At 43.6% G+C, this 23,469-nt stretch overlaps 1 protein-coding gene across 1 annotated transcript; it reads right to left on the reverse strand.

The window, feature by feature from the left end:
* Positions 1-574: 574 nt before the first annotated feature.
* Positions 575-22,874, reverse strand: YWHAE (tyrosine 3-monooxygenase/tryptophan 5-monooxygenase activation protein epsilon). Its single transcript, XM_068154638.1, has 6 exons — positions 22,682-22,874; positions 11,462-11,661; positions 5,739-5,845; positions 4,763-4,969; positions 4,356-4,492; positions 575-1,723 (listed from the first exon to the last, which is right to left on the reverse strand). The coding sequence occupies exons 1-6, from the start codon at positions 22,743-22,745 to the stop codon at positions 1,671-1,673; spliced, it is 768 nt and encodes a 255-aa protein (XP_068010739.1). The 5' UTR covers positions 22,746-22,874; the 3' UTR covers positions 575-1,670.
* Between the last annotated feature and the right edge of the window lie 595 nt (positions 22,875-23,469).

Below are 23,469 nucleotides of genomic sequence, written 5' to 3' on the forward strand. Positions count from 1 at the left end.
GAGGCTGGGAGGCTGCTCTCAGCTACACTACTTACATGCAAGGCCAGGATCTTACTCTATCTGAAGAACAGGGCTGTCACTTCTCTCTCTCCCCTCCAAATGCTCCTATTGCAAGCAACAAAGGAGAGTTATTACAGTGTCGCTAAGGTTGGAAGAGACCTTGATGATCTAGTCCAACCTGTCACCCAAGACCTCATGACTACTAAACCATGGCACCAAGTGCCACGTCCAATCCCCTCTTGAACACCTCCAGGGATGGTGACTCCACCACCTCCCTGGGCAGCACATTCCAATGACTCTCTCGGTGAAGAACTTTCTCCTCACCTCGAGTCTAAACCTCCCCTGGCACAGCTTGAGACTGTGTCCCCTTGTTCTGCTGCTGGTTGCCTGGGAGAAGAGACCAACCTGGCTACAACCACCTTTCAGGCAGCTGTAGAGAGCAATGAGGTCACCCCTGAGCCTCCTCTTCTCCGGGCTAAACAATCCCAGCTCCCTCAGCCTCTCCTCATTCTCGCTGCACCAACCAACCAACCCACCCACCCAAGGTGAAAGAAAATCATCCCAGCATTTGGCATTTTTTAATTTAGGTTTGTTTTATTTAAGTTTAATGTTAATTCCATGCTGTGTTTCAGTAAGAACAATACAGATCCTGTATCTGTGGCTCCAGTCAGATATCCAGTAGTACAAATTAGCTTCAAGTTACACATACTGAACAAAAGAGGTTGAGCGAGCGAAGGGAGAGGGGGGAGAGGGGGGGAGGGGAGAAAGAAAAAATATTGAACACGCATGCAGGCTTTATCAATGCCACCTTCAATGCTAACCTGCTTGGAGGAAGAGTAAAGAATAGGCAAGAATGAGCAGCCACGGATTGTTGAACTGTTACCAGCACCATGATTTTGTTTTTCAGCAACATTTTTCAGCAGTTTGGAAACTTTTTTGTCTCTTTTTTTTTTGTGTCCATTTTTTTTGTGTCCATTTTTTTTGTGTCTCTTTTTTTATGTCTATTTTTTTTTTAACCTTTTCTTGGTTTTGTTTGTTTTCAATACAGTAAAACCACTACAATATATGTCCCAAATAGCAACCTGGTACTTCAAGCTAAACACCCAGCTAAGTTTAAACATCGGTATAAAATTCAGTTTAAACAGTTATAAAAAGAAAAGGAAAAAAAAACCACCAAAATAACAGAAAAACAACAAAACAAACACCTCCCCCCCCCCCCAAAAAAAACAAATATATGCCACCACATGCTCACTACCTGGCCAGAAACAAATCTCTCTCCTCTCCCAGTCTGATGGCCTTCTGGTGGAACATCCACTGCTGATGGTGACCTTGCCACAGCTGGCAGGAGACAAGACAGTAATGCTGAAAGAGCCTTTTTTATCACCCAGTCCTGTTAGTGTCTTAAAGAACCTAGAAGCTGGCACCAGTAAAATCCACAGAAATTCACTCTTGCCTTTTTTTAAGAACTTTTTAAACTGTGTAAAAAAAACAAAACCAACCAAACCAAAAAAAACAAACAAATAAAAATAAAGAAACCCAACAGGGCAGGAACCTAAATTCTGAGACCCAATGTAAAAGTCAGATTTGGTGGTTCTCAGAGTGACACTGAGGGTTTTCGTGGGGAGGGGGGAGGGTGGTCAGAGATGGGTTCTCTTGTTGGCCTTTGTGTCTCACTGGTTTTCGTCTTCCACATCCTGCAGCGCTTCTTTATTCTGTTCTTCACCTGGGAAGTGTTGGAAAGCAAGGAAGAGGTTAGCTTGTAACAGTGAGGCCTGCAGGCTGGCTTAACAAGTAGCTGGAGATTAATAGTCTCATGCAAGTACACACTCGCTCGCATACATCACACCCCCCACGCACCCAGTTCTGGAGGGAAGCGTTTCCATGGGAATTAAGCCTTAGAATCACCTCACCACATCTCACACAGAACCAGAGCACAGCCTCTTAGAGATGTACTCTGTCAGAGGGACAAACCAACCACCAGTTCTGAGAACAGACTGCACATGGGCTTACTCTTGGTCATCAAGAGCTGAATAGCCAAGACCAAACTCCTCAACCACTTGAAATCAGAAAACACCTTCCCAAACAACCTTAACCTCTGCTCCAGAGGGCACTAAGGACATTTCTGCAGTTAGTGAACAGATGAAACCAAAATAACTTTCAGACATTAAGCACTTTTCTGTCCCAAGTCCACTCAAGTCTCAACAACAGCCAATGTCTGCAGTCAACTTTATAAACAGTGATGGAATGCATTGTTAAAAGGCACCAAAGCAAGTATCAAAAGATGTCCCTCCTTGAAGTCCAACATGGTAAGAAACTCTAGGCTTGAGGTTATTAAAGGAAACCATTTTGTGGAAGTTAATTTATCTTGGAAAAAAACCCCAAAACCAGCCAGTTTGGACCTATTCAACCAGGCTGTGACATGCACTGTGGTGGAGCCTGTCCATAGAGACTCCTGCAGAAGGTGTCTGTGCATACGTCAGCTGCCCTGGGTGAGATGCATGCAACACCTTCTGCACCTCTCTGCCCAATCCCTGCTTCAACAGGGAAAAGCTGAAGGTCCTTCAGCTACTGCTACAACACATGCATGATTAATGTTAATTGAGAAGAGAAACTGAAGTGCTTTGTTTACAATTAGCCTTAGCCACGTGAGGAGGCTCTGTCGTAAGGGCAATAAGCAAACACTACCTGTTCAAGCAAAATAATTAGCAATAAAATCCAGTGAGCCTAATGACTTCCAGCATGTAATTGGAATGCTTGTTCAGAGCATGTCCAGACTCAGAATTATCAGCAGGTACAACACAAGGTAACTTTTGGAAGAGGTGGCCTAGGAACACAAGACATCTGACAGCCAACAATAAACCAATGAAAAATTGCAGAAGAGATCACTGAAGAGAAGAAAGCCAAGGCCCAAACCCAGGAAGATGATTAAGTAAGATCTGAGCATGCTCTAGCCAACGCACTGAAGCCAATACTCCTCTAACAGGCGACTGGGAAAGTACTTTTCATGCCCAAGTATTCTTAATATTCATCCAGGTATGCAGCTCAATCCTCAAACAAGTTACTTTGGATCTTAGTCAAGCATATTGGACCTGGGCAGGGGGGAACAGGTCACAAAGTGGTAGAACATTGCTTAGCTCTGGAATGGAGTCAAAGATACAAGCCATTTATCAGCAGCAAGAGTGACAGAGGCAAGCATGATTAGTGACCAGGAGAACGCTGGCGCTGCAAAGTTCATTAAGCCATGACGAGGACTTACAAAGTAGAGTTTTAGGAAATGAACAGTTGGACTTTCCTTTAGGAATCTACACAGCAGGAAAGAAGGGGAAAACAGGAATCATGAAGACAACAGTACAAGCGTGAAAATAAACTGAACAGCTGGTCTATGGCATGGTTAAAAGATACAGTCAATGGGATGGAAGAGCGTGGAAGCTGAGTGACACTGACTTCAGAGACTCACTCCCTACAGCCTACACAACTGAAATCCAAGCAGGCAAAAGCTTAACACAACAGAACAAGCCTTTGGCAAGTCTCCCCACCCCTCAGGAACTGGTGGTGCCACCAGTAACCTTTAGCCATCTCTAAAGGGTTTCCCATTTTAGAAAGGAGCAGCAGTTCTAATGCACTCAGCGTGGTATGAGGAAATGAGAGAACTTAACTTTGCACCTATGCCTAAACACCCTAGGGGCTGTGGATGTGAAGAACTGCATCCATGGCTTTAAGTATTTGCTCTGGCAACAGCCTGCTTCAGGAGTCACAGCCTGGCATTTTTTGGAACATTAAGGGAAAATACTTCAAATGTCCCAAACAGCAAACATTTGACAGAAGCCCTTTTCCTTTTGTACTCCCTCTTTGCACTCAATTCTTCATAACAAGAGTAGAAGACATGGGAAGTGCTGCAGGATGAAGTGATTAGTATGATGGCAAGAAGCTTTCCACTAAAAGGTCAATAGAAATATTGAATGACCTGAGGGGAAAAAAAAAGGGGGGAGGAGGAGGGGGAACTACATCATTTGCAATGCTTCCTCCTGCACTGGAAATTCATGTCTAGTTGGCATGACAATCACAGATGAACATGACAAGCTGCAAGAAAGAAAAGCTGAACTGAATGAAATAATCAGATGCCTGCACAGCCAGGTGGGGAGGAAAAACTGTAACTAACTGCATGTCTCCTTCCTTCAAGTGAGAGCTGAAAAGCTTCCCCAAATCATCTATCAACTTTTCTGGTGTCAAGAAAGACATTCAGGAGAATCAATGAGGAATGACAAAGTGAAACACCAAACCAATCTACATTTCCATGCTCTGTTTTCTGGGCAGAGGTTGGGGGCCAGCAGCACATCAGAGCCAAGTTTACTCACCATCACCCTGCATGTCTGAAGTCCATAGTGTCAGATTATCACGTAACAACTGCATGATAAGTGTAGAGTCCTTATAGCTTTCTTCACTCAGTGTATCCAGTTCTGCAATAGCATCATCGAAAGCTGCTTTTGCCAACCTGTGAGCAAAGAAGAGATCAGGTTTAACACACTCTGCCTAACAGATGCCAGAAGCACACAAGTTAATGGTATGCCTCAGGACACCTGCAGTTTGGATACAGGACATCATGGGCTTCTGTTGCTGAAGCTGAAAACCTTTCCAGAGATCTGACCTCAAATAGAGCAAGCCAGCAATGTTCCCATTGAGGAAAAGCAGTTACCCAAGTACCAACCACTTCTGGCTTCTTTGGTATTCACATAGGATTCCTACCTTCCCCATCACTACCTACCTGCAGGCACGATCAGGAGAATTAAGAATTTCATAGTAGAATACAGAGAAGTTGAGCGCAAGTCCTAAGCGGATAGGATGTGTTGGTGGGAGTTCTGTCATTGCAATATCACTAGCAGCTTTGTAAGCCACCAAGCTATTCTCTGCAGCCTCCTTCCTGTCATTTCCTGTGGCAAACTCAGCCAGATACCTATGGTAGTCCCCCTTCCTGAAAGCAGAAACAGAAAGAAGTCGTTAGACTATTTCCCCACCAGCCCCTAAATCAGGATTGGAACCAAGCTGTTGACGTTTGCACACTCACAAAGGACACTGCCACTGAATTACTGCCTACCTAACACTGCATCAGGACACGGAATCACAGTGCTGCCTTCACCACCACCCAACTGTGTCTGTGCAACTGTACCTCACCTAAACAAGTTTTCCATCTGGGGGACACCAGTAACATAGGTATGGGGGGAAGGCACACTGATCATTTCAAGATCTCAACAATGCTTCAGAAAGCACAAATCATGCATCAAACCAATGCCTACAGCCACATACTCCAAGGCCAAGTGTCATTTCATAATGCAGTTCTGAAGCTGACACTCCATGATGGTTATCCATCTACCTAATTTTCTTCTCTGAGTGTGTACAGCTCATGCAAGAAAACACTGAAGCAGGGATGTGATTTCTACATTATGTCAGCTGAAGAAAATGGCTGTTTCTTGTACCTAAGAGCTGCACATCTTAATGTTGGGGGGAAGCTTCCACCCACCACAGAAGTTCTCACGCTCTTATTCCAAGCAACATCTACCAAAACCCACACCATCAGGACATTAATACCGAGAAAAGTAGTCAAAAAAGGATATTAGTTAGACATGACTGAACTGCACATTTCCTAAAGGAGTTACTGTGGTTGAGTGGGCAGAAAACCCACTGCTGCTTTGTCTCTGGTTCAGATACAGCAAGAGGCCCTGGCCTCACAAGAAGATACTTACATTTTGTAATAGAAAACCTTGGACTCGCCAGTGTTAGCTGCTGGAATGAGGTGTTTGTCCAGTACATCCAGAATGTCACAACAGATTAATTTCAGCTCAGTCTCAACCTAAGAAAAAACAAACCCAAAAATGAAGAGAGGCCACAAGGTTAGCACATGAAGTCTAAGAGCCATTTAAAAAATAGCCACATATTAAACAGGCAACATCATAAAAATCCAAGTAGGGGAAGGACAGAAGCAAGATGTAATTCAGCTGCTTCACAGGTGCATTAAGCCAAACAGGTCTGTGTCAGTATCTGGCACACAACACAGGCTGATGGATGATGAAATGCATAACTGAGTAATGGAAGTATGAATTCCCTGAAATACATCCTGCTAGGGAAGTTGCATTTAAGTTTGTCTCAGGATATAAATCTGCAAGGCTTGCACAACTAATTCTTTACATTTTTGATCCTGGAAGGTTGCTCTGAAAGTTGCAACAGTGAAGGAAACCATTTGAAGGCAAATAAATAAGCTAAGCTCCATTACATCCCAGAGTTAAATGGCACCTTCAGAACGAGTTTCTAGTGACTATTTGGCTCTAACAGAAGAGCCTGAAGACAAAAATCATGGAGTATCAGGAGAGAATAAAGATGTGCCACACAAACACAAAGGTCAGATACAAGAGGAAAGCAAATTCTGAAAGACAGACTTCAGAAGCAGGCAGAAGGGGCAAAATGCAGCAACTCATGAGAACAAAAAGAAAACTGAAACCAACCCCACAATCCACCCAAAGCAAACCAATACACACAACCAGAAATAATCAACATTAACATTGACACCGGTGGTCAAAGAAAACTATTGTATAAAGCCTTATTTAGCAACAGAAACTGTGTTTTAGTAGCTAAAAAGTTCAAAACGTGGTCACATCATCTTCCTTTCTTCTAATTTTCCATATAAAATCAGGTCTATAAGGTTAGGTTTTACCACAAGAAGCTTCATACCTGAAAGCAACAAACCAAACACCTAAGCACACACAAAAGCTATAGCTGGCTTTTGGTCTTAACATTACCAAAGTCAGACTTGCTTTGAGCATCTCATGTCATTCATAGTAGTTGTTGTTTAAATGCAGACAACAACCTACTGCTGCTCTTTCATGATCTCACAGTAACTTTCACAGCTCCAGCTGAAGGCTACTCTGGCTCAAGCTACTTTTACCTATAATAAAGTAGGTTTTCAAGCAAAGGCATCAACACCAGTTACAAGAAGCTGCTGGAAACTGCATGTCTTGCATCACAGGGCCAGCCCCACTTGGCCTGCCATCCCTTCTTATCCTCCACCCACACATCTTTTCCTTCTTTCTTGAAGCACTTTTCTTACCATGTAGTATTTTTACCACCCTACAGCTCCCAGACTATTAAGAGTTTGTAAACACAACCGCTATCCTCAAAAGCTGTTAAAGTTATAGATTCAAAATAAACCTTGAACTGGCACAGAGACATACCCAATCTGTACAAAAGGACTGAACAGATTTGCAGAAGTTCCTTTAGACAAATTAATCTACAGCAAATTTCATGTACAAACAATGTCAGAATGCCCTAACATTCAGAGGAAGTGTTAGATGCTGTACTTAAAGTTACATGACAAATGTTTAAGGAGGTTGCTGAAATATGGTCACTTGAAACGAATCTACTTCATATATGCTTGGGCTACAAAAGCTATAAAACCTTTGGCCAGCAGTCAGTTCCTGCAAACTTCTTTCCTCTTGATCCTCTTTCTCAATGACTTCTTTTGCAGAGAGATCTTCAGCAAAACTGCAAAGAATTAAATCAGTTTCTAATCCTCTTTTGTTAAATAACCATACATGTACAAAGTTCTATTTCATCTCAGACAGGCCCTTTTCAGCTCTGCTTAAAGGATCAGTCACACAAGTTATCAGAGATCAGCTGCTGTCCAGGGCAATGTAAATCTCCTGACCAAGCTCAGTTTAAAAAGATTTAATACACATCAAGTTGATTAAGAACAAAACAAAACAAAAACCCCACCCACAACAAAATCCTAAAAGCTCTTTTATGAAAAGGATCTGCTATAGACAGTGGCTCCATGAGCTCTACAAAGCAACAAACCAGCACAAGAGCCCAGACTAAGCCTGTTTGGAGCATCTGGAAAAGCCAGGTTTAGGGTCTATCACCATTCTAGCTCCAAATACAACATCATATGGTACTGCAGGCTCTGACCAGCAAGGGAAGACTGCTCACTCAGTCCTCCCTGCCTCTCATTTTAACAGCAGTGCTGGCTTAATCAGAGTCTAGACTTAGCTCTGCAGATACGAATGCTTGTAAACTACCTGGTGATCTAAGTAAGGAAACTTACTAGAAGGAACCAGAGGAAGGGGAGCCTGTACTAGTTCTTTGACTTGTTTTAATATGTAGCCCCCAAAACAGCTGCACCTCACAACTGAGATGCAACAGCAAACTGGAATGATAGGAAACAGTTGCTAAAGCCTGGAACCTCCCCCCCAACCCCATCAAAACAAATTGACAGAACGGCTACATTCATGCCAACTCATGGCCTAAGCTTTCCAAGAAGAGGGCTTTGCAGCAACCCAGAATACCACCCAGGTTGTGTTTCTATTTCTCTGATCTACACTTTCACATGCCACAAATCCAGACCAGTAAGAGGAAGGTGAATAGTTGTCCTATGGCATTAGGGAAGGGATTTGGTTTTGCTGCAATGAAGTGAACTGCATTATGTGCAGCCATACCCCACTTCATCCTCAAGAATGAAGAGCACAAGCCAAGTGTGTTCTCATCTACAGAGACGCAGCCAGATGAGAAAGCTAGAGGCTCTACTTTTGTGTATCCAAATGGCCACAGGAGCCAGGAAAGCAGACTGTCTACAAAGGAAGCAAGTAAGTGGTATTTCCCCCCATGGCTATATGTATGATTTGCTACACTTATCTTAAATGGATTGGGTAAAGGCACGACCTGGTACCTTCCATCATCTTTCAGTACTGCCTAGTATTTACCTCAGATAAAACCAGTCCAGCCCTACTCTGACAACACCATCACCCCTTGAGATCTGCCCCACGTCACACTGGCTGATAGCTCTAAACATGTACTAAATGATAAGTATTTACATAGACCAAAACCATCAATTACTTCTACATGAAGCACACCTTCCATTTCAATTCAAGCAGCACTCTGAAGCAGAAAGAGGTCACACCTGGTTCTGGTGGTAGGCAAGAGAAGCTGGTTCTCTCCAACTCCCCAGGGCTTTAAACTTGTCCTGTCAGTCCCAGAAAAGCATTTTGTTTGGGGTTTTGTCTGAGATGTTGGTGTTTTGGGGCTTTTTGTTTTTCATTCTTCATAGTCTTTCAAGCCTGTAAAGGGTCTCCCAACAACACACTAGAGAAATGCTCCAACGGTGGGGATTTGTTGACAAGGTGAACATAACCAGAACTCTCCTGAGCCTGTACTGGACCTTGTCTCTTCAGAGGAGCACAGAGTGTGACACCAGGGCAACTGTACTACTGTTCAGCTGTGACAGTGAGAAGCATCATACAAACCTTCAGACCATGTTCTTCAGCCCCCTACTGCTCCCATGCTATCTCACCAAACCCATTAACACTCCTTATAGCAGATGCTAGCTCATAGTAAGACTCCCAGCAGCTACAAGCAGGATCTGGTCTTCAGTTGCAGACAACACATAAAAGCCTTGTAGTAAACTCACACCAGAACCAAGTAGACACTGGAGTCTCCAGTACAGGAAACTTGCATTACAGTTCCCACAGCACTCCTCCACTTAAGGCAACTGTAGCAACTACTCCCTGTAAGGATTTAACAGCTGAAAACACTGCTGGCATAGCATTGCACTTGACATGCCTCTCTCTCTAGATGGATACTCCAAGGACTACATACATTTATTTTCTTGCACACCATGGTACTTGCACTCTTCACAAGGAGAGATGCAGAACACCACCTTTTTTTACAGTCCTTTCAAACCCAAGAAAGTATTTTCACTACTAAAGAATCTTTGGCAGAAGATAGTAACCACCTAAAAAATGTTGTGCAAAAAATACCTGGAAGTATAGATTCTAAGACAAATCTAAACAATCATAAGATATTGTCTTCTATATGTTCTGTTACAAACATTTTAGACTAAGCCATCCAGAAATGGTATTTGGGACTGTATGTTACTGGCAGAGTCTCATCCCATCAGCACACCAGCACAAAATTAGAAACTCACAACTTTAACAATTCCATGGAGCAGCAGAAACCCTGTGAGTCAACAGAACGTAGTTCAGAGCCATTCCCAAGAAAAGATTTCCAAGCCAACATCATTTCCATTGGTGGTATATGAATCAGTGCCAGGTGACATAATAGACTCCACTGTTTCTCTGGCAGTGAAGATCTGAACCACGTGGAGGCACTTGTCCTCAGATAATGGAGATTTAAGTCTCTGCAGAAATGTGTGGGATTGAAATAGTATGGGAGCACGCCTGCTCCATGCTAAAGCATCATTTAAGGAAGGGGGAGGAGGGGAGGAACAACAACTCCCTGTTCTAACAGCTGAAGGTTTCATTAGCCCTCACTGATGAAAGTCAAAGCTTGCTCTCCAAGTTCTCCATTTTAGGTAAAGTTGCACAGACTGACTAGACTCAGCATGAAGTTATGTGGATCAATGTTTCCCTCTCTCAAGTGAGAGAAAATAGCGGGGCCCTAGAGGTTATTATACATGCGAGTTTGAGAGGACCATGACAGCACCCCCATCCCAGGAACATAGAGTGCTTTGTCTCACATTGCCTGCTTTTGAACTGCAAGCAGTTTAACTGATCAGCTTAGGGACAAGGGAAAAGTAATTAAAAAACTACACTGAGAACTAGATGCTGTCAGAAAATCCATATTCTCTCTACAGTCATTTCAACACAGGCATAGCTGTTTGAGCTAATAAGAGGTCTGCCAGTTCAACTGTACAAGGCTAACCAGGCAACTGTTCCTTCACTGTCACCCAATTACTAAATAGTTTACAGCAGCTCCTGCCAAGTTCTCTTTTTTGGGTAAAAAGTGAAACAAGTAAATGTTACTATACATGAACTGCAACTCTCACAATGCTAAAAAGACAAAGTAAAGAAGGCAAAGTGGCTATTTGGCTTTACACTACCTGTCTTTATGCCAAGAACAGTGAAGACCCTTCCCCACTGGCATTTCAACTATCAGTGTTAGTATTTTGAACTCCATAGGACACAGTACTGCAATAGCACAAAGTGTCAAACTCTGATCCAAAGCAACCTTTATCAGGAGCAGAAGCTTAACAGCCAAACACTTCCTTTGGCATGGTTGATCTTCTAAAAAAAAAAACCAATGGCTTGGGCTAAGTCAGGCTGGAGAGGAATGAGTAAGGTCTGAGTATGTGCAGCCTCACATTTGACTAAGTAGGGAAGAAAAGTGCCAGCACACTTCAAGAACCTAGCAAGTATGGAGATGCACCAAAGGAAAAGCTCTCCCTTCACTCCTTGGAGTCTACTGACCTTTAGAGTGTTTACACAAAAACACTCAGCCTCTCCTCTCCACCAAGTGAATTTAATCTCCAGGCAAGGATCATACTTCATCCTTTCAAGACTATTACCTTATTACAGGTCACCATACTGCAGGCAATCCAGAGTATCAGGGCAGTTTATGGCAAGAGTAACAAACCTGGGCCTTAACTAAGTGGCATTTTGCCCTAACACCAACCACATCTTACCATTTGCCGATATTCCCGAATCATTTTTAATTTATCTTCTCCACCTTTGTTTTCTTCTTTCTGTTCAATGCTGCTGATTATTCTCCAGGAAGCTCTTCTGGCTCCAATCACGTTTTTATACGCAACAGAAAGCAGGTTTCTTTCTTCCACTGTCAACTCCACATCCATTCCAGCCACTTTCTTCATTGATTCAACCATTTCTAGGAGGAACACATCAGACAATTATTCTCATAGCTAAAGCATCCTTCAAACCATTCAATAGAAACTGCATGTTAATGATAGCTTATGGAAACAGCCTTCCTGCTCCTTTCACACACAGTTATTCTTCACTTTTATACTGCTGTGTTCCAAACAGATCGATGAGCAGGTACACAAAGAGGTGCCTGATGTTCTTTTGTACCTGACAAGCATCTCAAAAACTCCTAAGAATTTTTAGAAGACAGACAAAAAGGATTTAGCATTAGCAGCAAGCACGTTCTGCACAATGGATAATAGTTATCAGTCCGATCCGACAGGAATGTCTGTTCTTTAAAGTGCTTCAGCACAGGGAGTGAATAGTGAGAAAAGCATGAGCAAATGTAAGCTGCCTTTCAGCACAGTAAGAATAAACTGAAGCATTACAGAATGCTCCAATGATATGTCAACTGGAATACAGAGTAAAATGGTAATAACACAAAAAAATCCAGATGTGAACAGATGTAGAGAAGTGCAAGTACTGTTACCGGGGAAACAAGTCCAAGTTCCAAAAGGAAATCACCAGGAGAAAAATTAGGTGCTTGGAGAACAAAAGTCATGCTCAGGATACACATAGCAACCATATCTACCCATGCCAAGCAGCTGTTTACACTGGAAAGTAATACACAACATACAAATTTGTATTTATAGCATACATCTTTTGAAAAGGATTTCTAAACCTATTACTAAACACAGCTTTCCTACACTCAAGTGGAAGCAATTGCTTCCACTACTTAAGGAAGGTTATAATCCTTTCATTACCTAACCACATTATGATTGCTTGTGACATATTAGAACAAAAGCCAAAGTGTTAAATACACACTAATGGAGTGCCCAGCAGGAGACATCCAGAATCACAGGTTTTGTCCTGCCACACAGTGCTTTACTTCATCCACCATTTGCCTTCCAGCTTCCAGCACTTGTAGAAAACCACAATAGGAAAGTAAAACCATTAATGAACAGGACTAAGACAATTACCTTATCTGCTCAGGACAACTGTTTCACAGCTATCTGCCAGGTAGAGGAAAACCAGAATGACATATTTGGCTTCTGCCGAAAGCACAATGACGTGATTAGGCTATGCATCCCATAATACTAGCTGCTGCTGTTCTGTGGCCTATTTCCCTTGCCCATCCATCATGCCTCCCCATGGTCTGCTGTGTCACAGCAGCACAAAGCAATGGGAAACTAATGAAGCTTAACTGTCAAGTTTTTCCCTCTGGTGCCAAACCTCCCAGCCTTAACACCAGAGGCTATTTCAGCTATGGAAACTGTAGGCTCCATGTTTTGTTTTTTCCTGAGAGGAACAATGTTATCAGCCTCCAATAGGTCTCCACATACACAGGGCAAAATTTTGTAGTGCCTCTATTCTTACCAGCAGATTTTACTTCTCCACATCACAGAGAAATTAAAAAAAAACCCAGAATCCACCAAGGTTTTGGTAAACCTTTTACAAAACACCACCCTACTAGTGCAGAATGATGAACTGGTTTTGCTGAAGACCTCAGGGGTTTCCCTGAACCACTCCACACAGGCACAGTTAATATTAAGCATGCAGTCTTGGTAAAGGCAGTACAGTAGTTGGAATATGCTACTGAAATATTGCAAGCACTGACATTTCCTGTCATCCCCTATTTTGAAGCCCCTTTAACAGCAGAGCTACCCCCAGCCACAACATGCCTGACTCTGGATTTTTTCAAAGATAGACAAACAGGAATGAAGACTTGCAGGCTCTGTGACTTGAGAATCTTTGCCAAGCTCCAACAAGAAATGCAGGGCTGGTCTTTAATGTTTAACTGTCCTCAGATAAAAGGAGTTAATTGGAACTCTACTACATCTGCAGTTTAAGAAATTAATCACTACTTCTGAGTGCAGAGCCCTCCAATCATCAGCTACAGAAGTTCATGAGCTGAAGAGTTTGCTATGCAAATTCAAGTGATTTCAAGTGGAGAAAAGGGAAGGGTTAGTCATGCCATCTGTGATGCTCATTTCCAGACATCCACCATCACTTTGAAGATCTTTGGTTTGACCCAGTCTGACCAGTATGCCTTAATCAAGTAGAGATGCATTTAGATATAGGGCAAACTAAACTAATCAACATCACATTAACTGTCCCATTAGATCTTCTCTGAAGTTATGAAAACCAGAGGAAGTTGAGTAACTCTACTATCTTCTCTGAAGCACATAATTTTCAACCACAGTCACAACCTCATGCACCCTACTGGTTGTCTGTCTCATACAACACCACAGATTACAGAAGATCTGACTTGTCTTTAAAATAGAGTGGTTATATTCTTCCATGCTTTATCCACTGGGACTAACTACAGAGCACTTCAGTCATACTAGTCAGATGTACTACAAGGCTCTTTTGGAGGTTAAGCTGTACAGTAAGAGTTTCCAAGATCTCCTGGCCTGTATCAGGAAAGTGCAACAACTGGGGAAAAAATGGGAAAGCTTTATTAACCTTACTACAATTTTCTTCACCATCTCCTCCCTAGAAGCAAGTTTGTCTAATGTGGAAATTTAAAAGAAAGCACTATACAGAAGCTTGCTCTTCCCTGTAAATGAGTATCTGATTCTCACAGCATGCTCAAAGAATTCACTCAATTGCTTAGCTTCTGCAGGATTTCATCCATTGCTAGCCTAAACATCTGCAAGCTTCTGAAAAAGAGATCCAAACATCTCTGCACTGGAGGACAAATCAAAAGCAAGCTGAGCAATGGCTTTTACAGAAAACACCCAAGACCCAGTCCTACAGGAATTTCAGCCCCTGCAGGGGCAGGTTAGACTTGCTGCATCACTTCAGTCTTCTGCAAAGGTCACTACTGTCTTGTAGATCCACCATAACCACGGAAACAGTGGTGACAGAGGAATCAGCTGCTCAGAATTACTACCAGAAAGCAGGCCTTGTCACCCCAAGATGTCTTACTAACTCATGGTTGTAAAACAAGAGCAGCTTCTGCCAAGTCACAGTCATCAAGAAGATGATGCTGGGGGTAGGGGGAGGCACTTGAGGTTGTCTTTATTTGTGCAGAAGCTCAAAACCCCCACGCTTCACCAACTCTTCACACAGCCTCTCTTAATACACTGATGAAAGGAAGTCTCCTCCAAGATCTTAATCCTGTTACTAGTTAAACACAGCCACAGATTAGAATTCCATCCATAAATAATTATTTTACCTAGAAGATAAAACATTATCAACCTACCTACAAAGCAGTTGGAGAAACAGGCTTCCATTTTAGTCAAGAGCCCAATTTTACTTACAACACAAAAAAATGGGCTGGTATTTCAACAAGATGCAGTAATACTATGCATATACCTTGGTCTTCCACAGTAAAGCCATAATCCAGCCTTGAAAGTTTAACACTGATGAATAATCTTAAGAACTCAGGCAATAAACAAACAAGGGGACAGCTTATATGTATCTTCTCCACTAGAAGACTAATTCTCTAAAAAAATTAAGCCATCTATGCCTGCCAAGAGAACAACTATTTCATATTCTAAGAGCAGATTTACATATCTGGAAGATTCCACAAGGAGGTAAAAAGCTCAGAGACCATTCAAGACAAAATGCAAGTCTGAGATTATACTTCTTTAAGAAGGATTACTGCAGTAATGACAGCTCACTGCATACACAAACTGGAGATGCTTACACTGTATTATGGAAAATGTAGTGTTGTGCACATTCAGAAAGACAAAGACTGTAGTTCAAGTGGTTAAGTTTGAGCCTTTTAGATGATTGTGGCTGTCATCTTATTATGCTGCTGTCAGATCAAGCCACCATCAGAGGAAATCCCAAAAGGAGGATGATAGGGGAATATTCTGGAGAATGACACACCTGCCCTAGATTTAGATTCTTTCCCAGGCATCTGATGTTGGTTGTTCTAACAAGTATCACAACAAACAGATATTTGGCCTGCTCAGGTTTGTATATTCTTAGGGATAAGGCAGCACTTAACTGAGACTCAAAAAGGCTGCCCAAGGTATTACAAAACCATAATAATCTCCATGCCATTTTTTAAGTCCCTACATTCTACTACTATGAATAAGATGCTTGGCTCCTCACTGCAAGCGCTGCTGACTCACCTCTGGCCACTGTGCAGCAACAGTAGGGACACATGCACAGCTGGTAAAGCATGAAGGATTTGGACAGTGGTGGCCACTAGACAGAGTGCTACCTACAACAGACTTTAAGACAGCCTGCTACATGGCTTGGGATTGGGATATGTGTATGTTTTAACACTGAAGAGAAAGGTGATGCCCTACTGTAAGCTAAAAAGTAATGGAAAAATTCACAAGCATTGCTTCAAAAACCTTCTCAATATAGAAACCAAAACTTGAAAAGTAGACCACACACAAAAGGAGTAGCCAGTATCTGACCCCTCTACCAAATGCTTGTGCTTGGAACAGAAACCACTTGGCCTAAACTAAGGCTGATGCACTAAAGGGAAACCTGAGGCAACCTCTAGTTCAGGTATCATGCAGTGCTTGGCTCTCACTATCCATGATGCTGCACTGTGATTTTTTTGTTTTATAATACATGTATACCAGGGCTCTCTTCGTGGGATTTTCATAATCCACAGGCTCTACTTAAACTATCCTGCTGAAGCAACAATCTCTTCTCACCACACATTGTGGTTCAATACTACTGCAGGAAGAAAAATATCTAGAAAATCTATTAGTGGCACACTTAACTTCCAAAGGAGAATCTTCCTAAGTGAGAAAGCTTGTTAAATACGGACAAAGAGCATGCTGAGTAAAGGTGGGCTGGAGATGACTTAATGGTCATCATACTGAAGGCTCCAATCTAAATGAACCTTAGGAAAAGCCAAAGGTGGCATTCTTCCATGCTATGAAGTTAACAGCAGCAGAAGCATAGCACTTCAGAAAACTGAACTGTGTTTTAAATAATTTCTGTTCCACCAAGGGGAATAAGCACATCTTCAAGCTTCTAAAGCACTGTTCAGTATCTGTTGCAGCATTTCAGGAGGTAAAAGCTGAAAGTGAGCATCCAGTGTGATGAAGAATAAAGCAGGAAAAAAAAAAAATCAAGTCTTCCCACACAGTTTCACCACACAAGATCATGCACCATAACCAGTATTCAGAGAAGACTTAGTACAAGCACTAGTCTTGTATTTGTTCATTCTTGGAATGAACAAAAGATGATCTGTAGCAAATCACAAGAACTCAAAATCTGCTTCTGAACTGTTGTGTATAACCTCTCAGGTAAGACTTTAGTAATGGCAGCACATATCAAGTGGCTAACGCTATGCCAGTTTTCAGGGAGGGTTCCAGCAGGCACTCAAGAGGAACTACAAATCCATTACCCTGACACTCATAAAGGGTTAACAGGAATTTCATTTTAAAAGCCTGAATGAGAGGGTATATGCATCAACACCATATTGCAGAGCATGGCCTCCTGTAAATGCAAGTAGTGCCTCACAAATCTGAGATGCTTTGAATGTGCCAAGCATATGGACAAGGAAGACATGATTAATATAGTCTACCTGGATTTCCCAAAGGCATTTGACAAGGTCCCTCACCCAAGGCTCTTTAAGGAACTCAACTGCCATGGGAAGGAAAGTCCTCACATGGATAAACACTTGGCTGAAAGACAGGAAACAGGGTATGAATATAAGACTCAAGTGCTCAGAATAAGTGGAATGACCACCGGTGGAATCACAGTGATCTGTGCTGAGAAGCACGCTAACAGTTCTAGGTGATCCAGAAAAATGGCAGCAAATACTGAGTACTAACTCAGTAGCAGCAGCAAACTGCTAAGAACACACAGAAAGACAAAAAGAGCTGAAGAAACAGGGGAAAAGCTATTTTCTTCATTAAGTGATGAGTGTAACTGTGGAGACCAACGCCCAGAGATTGCATTCTCCCCCTGCCCCAAAGTGCAGAACTCAACCTGGTATCACTACAACGATGAGCTCCAGAGTCAAGAGAAGGAAGGTAGGGCTCATCTTGTCATCCATTAGGATCTCCTCTGAGCACACTGTGACATTGCCCACATCCAATTTTTTTTCTGTTCTCTTAAGAAACCCAGCATTTGGCAAGGAAGACTTAAGAGATGGATAAACCAGTTCAGCAGCTTGCAGGGAGGGTGGTGGCTTTCTCCTCTACCCCTATCAATTCCCTCATGCCAGTTCAACACTTCTGTGACCTCTCAACTGGCTGATCCAGGTCACCAGCTCAGAAAATAAAAAAAATCCCACTCCTGCTTATAATTTAGAGAACTGAACTGGCTCTAAAGGTCAGCCTATAATCCAAGTAAACAAGAAAAATAGGTCATTCCTCCATTGTCAAATTAGCTCATCCTACTTTGCAGCACGGCACTTTTAGTTTTGAAAGCATGAAGACAGTATTTACCCTTACACTCTATATAAATTCTTGTAATTTTTCTTCAAAGGTCTTCATGTGCTTGGAGGACCTCAAGTAGATTATTACAGGCAATTCAAACCAAGGTGCAACTGCTGTGGTACTAAAAACTGGTAGTCCTATCTTAAGCTCCCCACTTAGAGCACATCACACAACTATTCCCAGCAGTAACTGGCAGAAGGAGGAAAATGCCAAAGAATACCCACTCCAAAGAGTAGTTTAGCCCATGATCTTGTGAAGAAAGCAGGAGGTTAATGCTTCTGTTCTTTGTGTAAGGCTTGTAACAGCTGGTGCAACCAACATTTGATTGCATACTCTAATACCCAGTTCTACAAAGCACACTTTGATGCACTTGGAGAAATTGATGGGTTAGAGCCCAAATTATCCAATCAACAGAGGTTATTTTCTGCCTAACCGATCCTAGAGATGATCACAATACTCTCTTGCAACAAGAACATGATTTGTAAATCCTGTAATTTCTCCATGCATTGAGCATATGCTTTTCTAAACAAAAGAGGGAGGTTTCTCCTGTATTTGTAACAGAACTTTTAATTTAAAACCAAGTACAGGCAAATGTAACAACTGAATCTCATTGAACATTTCTCTGCTAGAGGAAGGTATGTCACTAAGGATCTTCCTCTACAGGCACTCAAGGAACTTAAAGGATGTCAGCTTAGCTTCTAGACTCCTCACAGAGAACCAAGCCATCTAATTGTAGCCTTTGATTGTTCTTGGCACCTCAGGAGATTCAAAAAGGCCATCACAGAAACAGGCCCTCATACAACTCCTCAAGACCACAAGTTAGTTTTTTTATGGCAAATATGCAAACAACTATAACTTAAAATAATTAACAACCCAATTCCTTCATCATCATCTTGGCTGTACTCCATCTCTTGGGTTTCTTAGGGATATTCAGGTTTTTTCCCTGCCTTTTAGCACTTTCACATCTACCTAATTCAGAGATAACAGAGCAGCCATATGCCAGATTAGGTTTAAGTACTCACCATTGAGAGAAGCATCAAAAAACCAACAACAATCAATTTAAGTGTACTTTACATCTGCCTGAAAGCTAAAGGACCTCTGCAACCTGAAAATCAACATGCAACTAAAATTCTCATTTATGACTTAGTTTATTGACTCTTCACTGAGCTGCAAGTTCAAGACTTTTTCTATAAAGCCCACTGCTGCACACCTCACTGCCTTCAGAATGAGGACACATTTCCTGATAAACACTTCATAAATCAGAGGAGCCAGCTTTTAGGTTGCTGTATTAGCTGTCAGATAGGTTTGTCATGTTTGTCTTTGTTGCTTTCTGTTGGCTTTTTCCCTTACCTGTGCTTTGACTTATTATATGGTTTCATGGAGGAAAAAAGACAAAAGCCCACCACACCCATTTCACCTCATCTATCTTATACTCTTATGTAAATTAAGTCATACACTTCAGGACCTGTAGTACAAATCTGCTTACAGTCCACCTTGTGCCATAGCAGGTTTCTCACCTGATTAAAAGATGTCACCTAGCTTCCACAATGAGGAATTGGTTTTGACATTCAGCAGCGGTCTATAGGAATCCATTCTCTTGAGGTAAAGAACTCAGATGTTAGCAAGGTAATTTCACAAACCAACACCCACATTACCTACTCCAATTGTTCTCCCAAGAGAGAATTTACAGTCAGGTATTATTCCATGAATAATAGTCTTTCTGTAGGAACAGCAGTAGGGGAGATTTCTCACAGAGCTTCCAGTGCTGTAGGTAAGCTTTCTGGCATTTTGTGATTTGTCATGACACGCCTAAGCAAATCTGTGAAGATAGTCAGACACCCAAATCTCTTAGTATCTCTAGAGATCAGGGCTTAAGTGCTACTTACACTGCAGAAATACCTAGAAAGTTGTCCCCTTAATCTGGGCCAACATACTGAGGACAGTACAGATAGAGGACTAGATTTGCAACAGTTCATAAATACAGCTTTCAAGACTTCATGAATTCTTTAAGTGGGTCAGGTAAATGATACCAAAGAAACTACAGTCAGATGTCCTTAAGTGCTGCTCTAAGTGCCACGGACCACACACCACTCAAAGTCTCAAGGAGGGAGACAAAGGGACAGATCTTACTGCTCTCCTAACACTAAACACCAACATTGTCATTCCACACTGTATTCAAGGTACACAAGAGATTTGTACTCATCCATATTTGTAGCCAGTACTTACCATCACACCATTTTATATGTGCCAACTAATAACTGTGACTTTATGTTCATGGGTCTCAGAGACCACTGAAGACTAAAATTAAGACTAGCTTACACTGTCACCATACTGCTCCTCAAACCATTTTGCTCACAGAATTACTTAGCAGCCTCAGCTACAATCTTGGCAGAGCTGCAGTATTTCATATAAACAAGAACAAATTATGCCAATAAATTTTAATTGTTTCTGCTTAACTAGAACACAGAATTAGATGCTAAAACATCTACAACACATACTCTTCCAAGCCATGGATATGAGACATGAGGATGCCTTTAGAACAGCTAGCAGAATTAGAGACTGCACCTTCAATCTGTTTATCCATCTCGTTTCCAACAAGCTTTGGATGTCTAAAAACCACAGCACTGATTTAAACAGGACACCTTTACACTTAGTGCTCCCTCTTAAATAATAGCAGTCTCATCACCATTCAGAAGTGATGTAAGAAGTACTTCACATTTTGATCTAGACAGCTTGATTTGCAGTCCACCATGGTACTGGCAGAACAAAGTCAAAGGAAGGAAGTGATGCACTAAAGCAATTCCTACTAATCAATTTTTATTAGTTGACAAGAAGTCTGATTCTTTTGCGTTGCAGCTCTCTACAATGGGGTAGAATCTGACTATTTTCTGAAGAGCTGATTTACCACAGACTTAAGGAAACACCAGAAAGAGACATGCCTCAAAAGCTCCCCAAGATGATGAATCCTCCAGGATATTGGTCAAGCATCCAACTCGGGTTTCCACTTAAACCAAAGCCAGCACTTTCAGTTACACTGACTCATCCATACCAAGTGGAAAACCCTTTCCTCCCTACTTACCAAACCACCTCCAAGAACGCTGCTGGAATTGGAACTGAGGTCACAGGGAAGAAAAAGAGCCTTCCCATCTCCTACCCTTTAAGGCAGACAATAGGATACTGTATAAATACCCAACCCCCACCAGAAGTTGCAAACTCACTGCAAAATATGGAATTGCATATTTCCCTCTGTCCAGGTCAGTTAAGCTGTACCCCAACATCTGCTTTTTAAGGGGGAAGGGGAAGCATTTTTTCTCCAAGTCCTTACAGTTATTGTGGAGACTGACTCCTTTCATTTAATGCAATTCCCATTTCTACTTTACTTCCCTATTGTAACTGTCACAGAAATCAGCCTTAATTAGGCCTTCCTTTTTTGTCTTACTTTTTTTATTTCCCTCCCCAAAACCTGCGTTTTTCAGATGTGTTGCAGCAGTGCTATCAAAAGCAAAGCCCAACCCAGTAAAAATATGTCACCTGCTAAGAATCTGGACGTGTTGGATATGAAATTTATGAGCATAAAACATTTGGAGTGTTTTCCTACTTCTAAATGAAGTGTATCTGCATTGACACTTTTTAGATACAAGGATGTTTATTTCACTTTAAATGAATAAACATATGGTCTTAAGGCAAAGGTATCAGACCCCGAAGAGCAGCATCATCCAAAAAAATTAAAGGCAAGGGAATCAGGTTTAAAGAAACAGTAAGAGGAGACATTTTTGGGGCAAGAGGCACCATCCAGGGTTGCCTCTCCTCTCCCCTTTTTTGCCCACGTTTAAAATGATCAGACACAGCATACAAACTTCCAGGAGAAAAAGGATTAAAAGGCGATGCTGGAAAAGGAAAATTATCTGGGATCATTTCTACCACATCATGAAAGCCATACATTTTCTTTAGGTAATGAAGCAGCGTGTACTCGATCTCTCCAGGGTGAGAGCTCGCTCTCTCAATCTGGGCTTGCCAGGGGCAGCTGTATCTCCAGCAGAAAGCAAAGGAAGAGAAAGAAAAGCGCTAGCCCCCTCCCCCGGGGCCTAACAGGGAGGGCGAGCTTCTCCCCCAGCGTCGCCCCGCGAGGGGCCGAGAGCCGGGCACCCACCTTCCGGAGAGCACGCCACTGGGCGTTGTCTGCGGCGAGCCGACCTCAGCCCCACACCGCCGCGGTCCGCGAGGCGCGGGCCGAAGGTGAGCAAGGCCCAGGCCGGACAGAACCGCCCCAAGCCGCGCCAGACAGAGGCACCAAGAGAAGCAGTGGGGTCTCTTTGTCGAGACCCCCGAGGCGGGGGCGGCTCCCCTGCCCCCCCCCGGGACTCGCCCTTCGCGGCCGCCATTTTATTCCCGGCTTCTGCCGCCACCGCCCCCCGAACCGGGCCCCGCCCCGGCCCAAGACACCCAGTCGTTCGGGCCCCCCATCCCCAGCTCCATCAGCCCCTTGGGGCGCTCCCAGTCGCCATTTTGTCTGTGCCCCCCTTCTCCGCCCCTGCCCCCCCTCCCCCGCCCAGCCGCCATTTTGTGGCCGCTCCCTCCCTCTCCCCTTGGCCTTGCACGGCCTTCCTAGCCAGCGCTCACCATCGTAGCGCTCAGCCTGCTCAGCCAACTTGGCCTGATAAACGAGGTCCTCCCGATCGTCCATGTCCTGCAGGCGGGGCGGCGTCGGGGACTGCACGGGGCGGATGGAAGCCGATGGGTCTGGGGGGCTCAGCAGCTACCAGCTCGCTGCTCTCTGGGCAAATATGGCGGCAGCACCTCCTCCCGCTGCATCCGGGCACTTCCGCAAGTGCGCGCATGCGCCGTGCAGCCTCCCATGGCAACGGCGGCTCCATGGCAACGAGAGGGAGGCGGGGGCGGGGGCCGGGGCCGCGGTCGCGGCGGGAGGCGGCAGGCGGCAGCCCCGGGGGTGGCGGAGCCGGAGCCCCCCCCCCAGGTCTTATCCGCCCGGTTGTGGCCGGGTCGCAGCCGAGAAGACGCTGTTGTGGTGGGGAGGCGGAGGGGCGAAGTGCGGGCCGCCGGCAGCGGGGTGGGGCTAGGCGGCGGGTCGCGGCCGGGCTGCTGGCAGGGGGCCCAGCCCGGCGTGAGGGCGGGCCGGCAGCCAGGCCCAGGCTGGGGGTGCTCGGGGAGAATGGCATTTCCCTCAATGCATCTCTTTCTCTGGGGGAACGTGTTTCTGCTGCCCTCAAAGGCTGACAATACTGTTCGGATGCCTCGCTGTGTCTTTCTGTGCAAATCACCGGGTGTGCTCCATACATACGTGATGGTGAAAGGTAGACGGTCCGATTTAGCAGGACCCTTGCAAGCTCTCCGGGGCGTTTACTCGGGCAAAAAGCATCACCTCCAATGCCGTTTGACGTAGGACATGA

The sequence above is a fragment of the Melanerpes formicivorus genome, unplaced genomic scaffold (assembly GCF_026170545.1).
Source record: "Melanerpes formicivorus ecotype bairdi unplaced genomic scaffold, bMelFor1.0.p_v2 SCAF_29, whole genome shotgun sequence".
Classification (NCBI taxonomy): domain Eukaryota; kingdom Metazoa; phylum Chordata; class Aves; order Piciformes; family Picidae; genus Melanerpes; species Melanerpes formicivorus.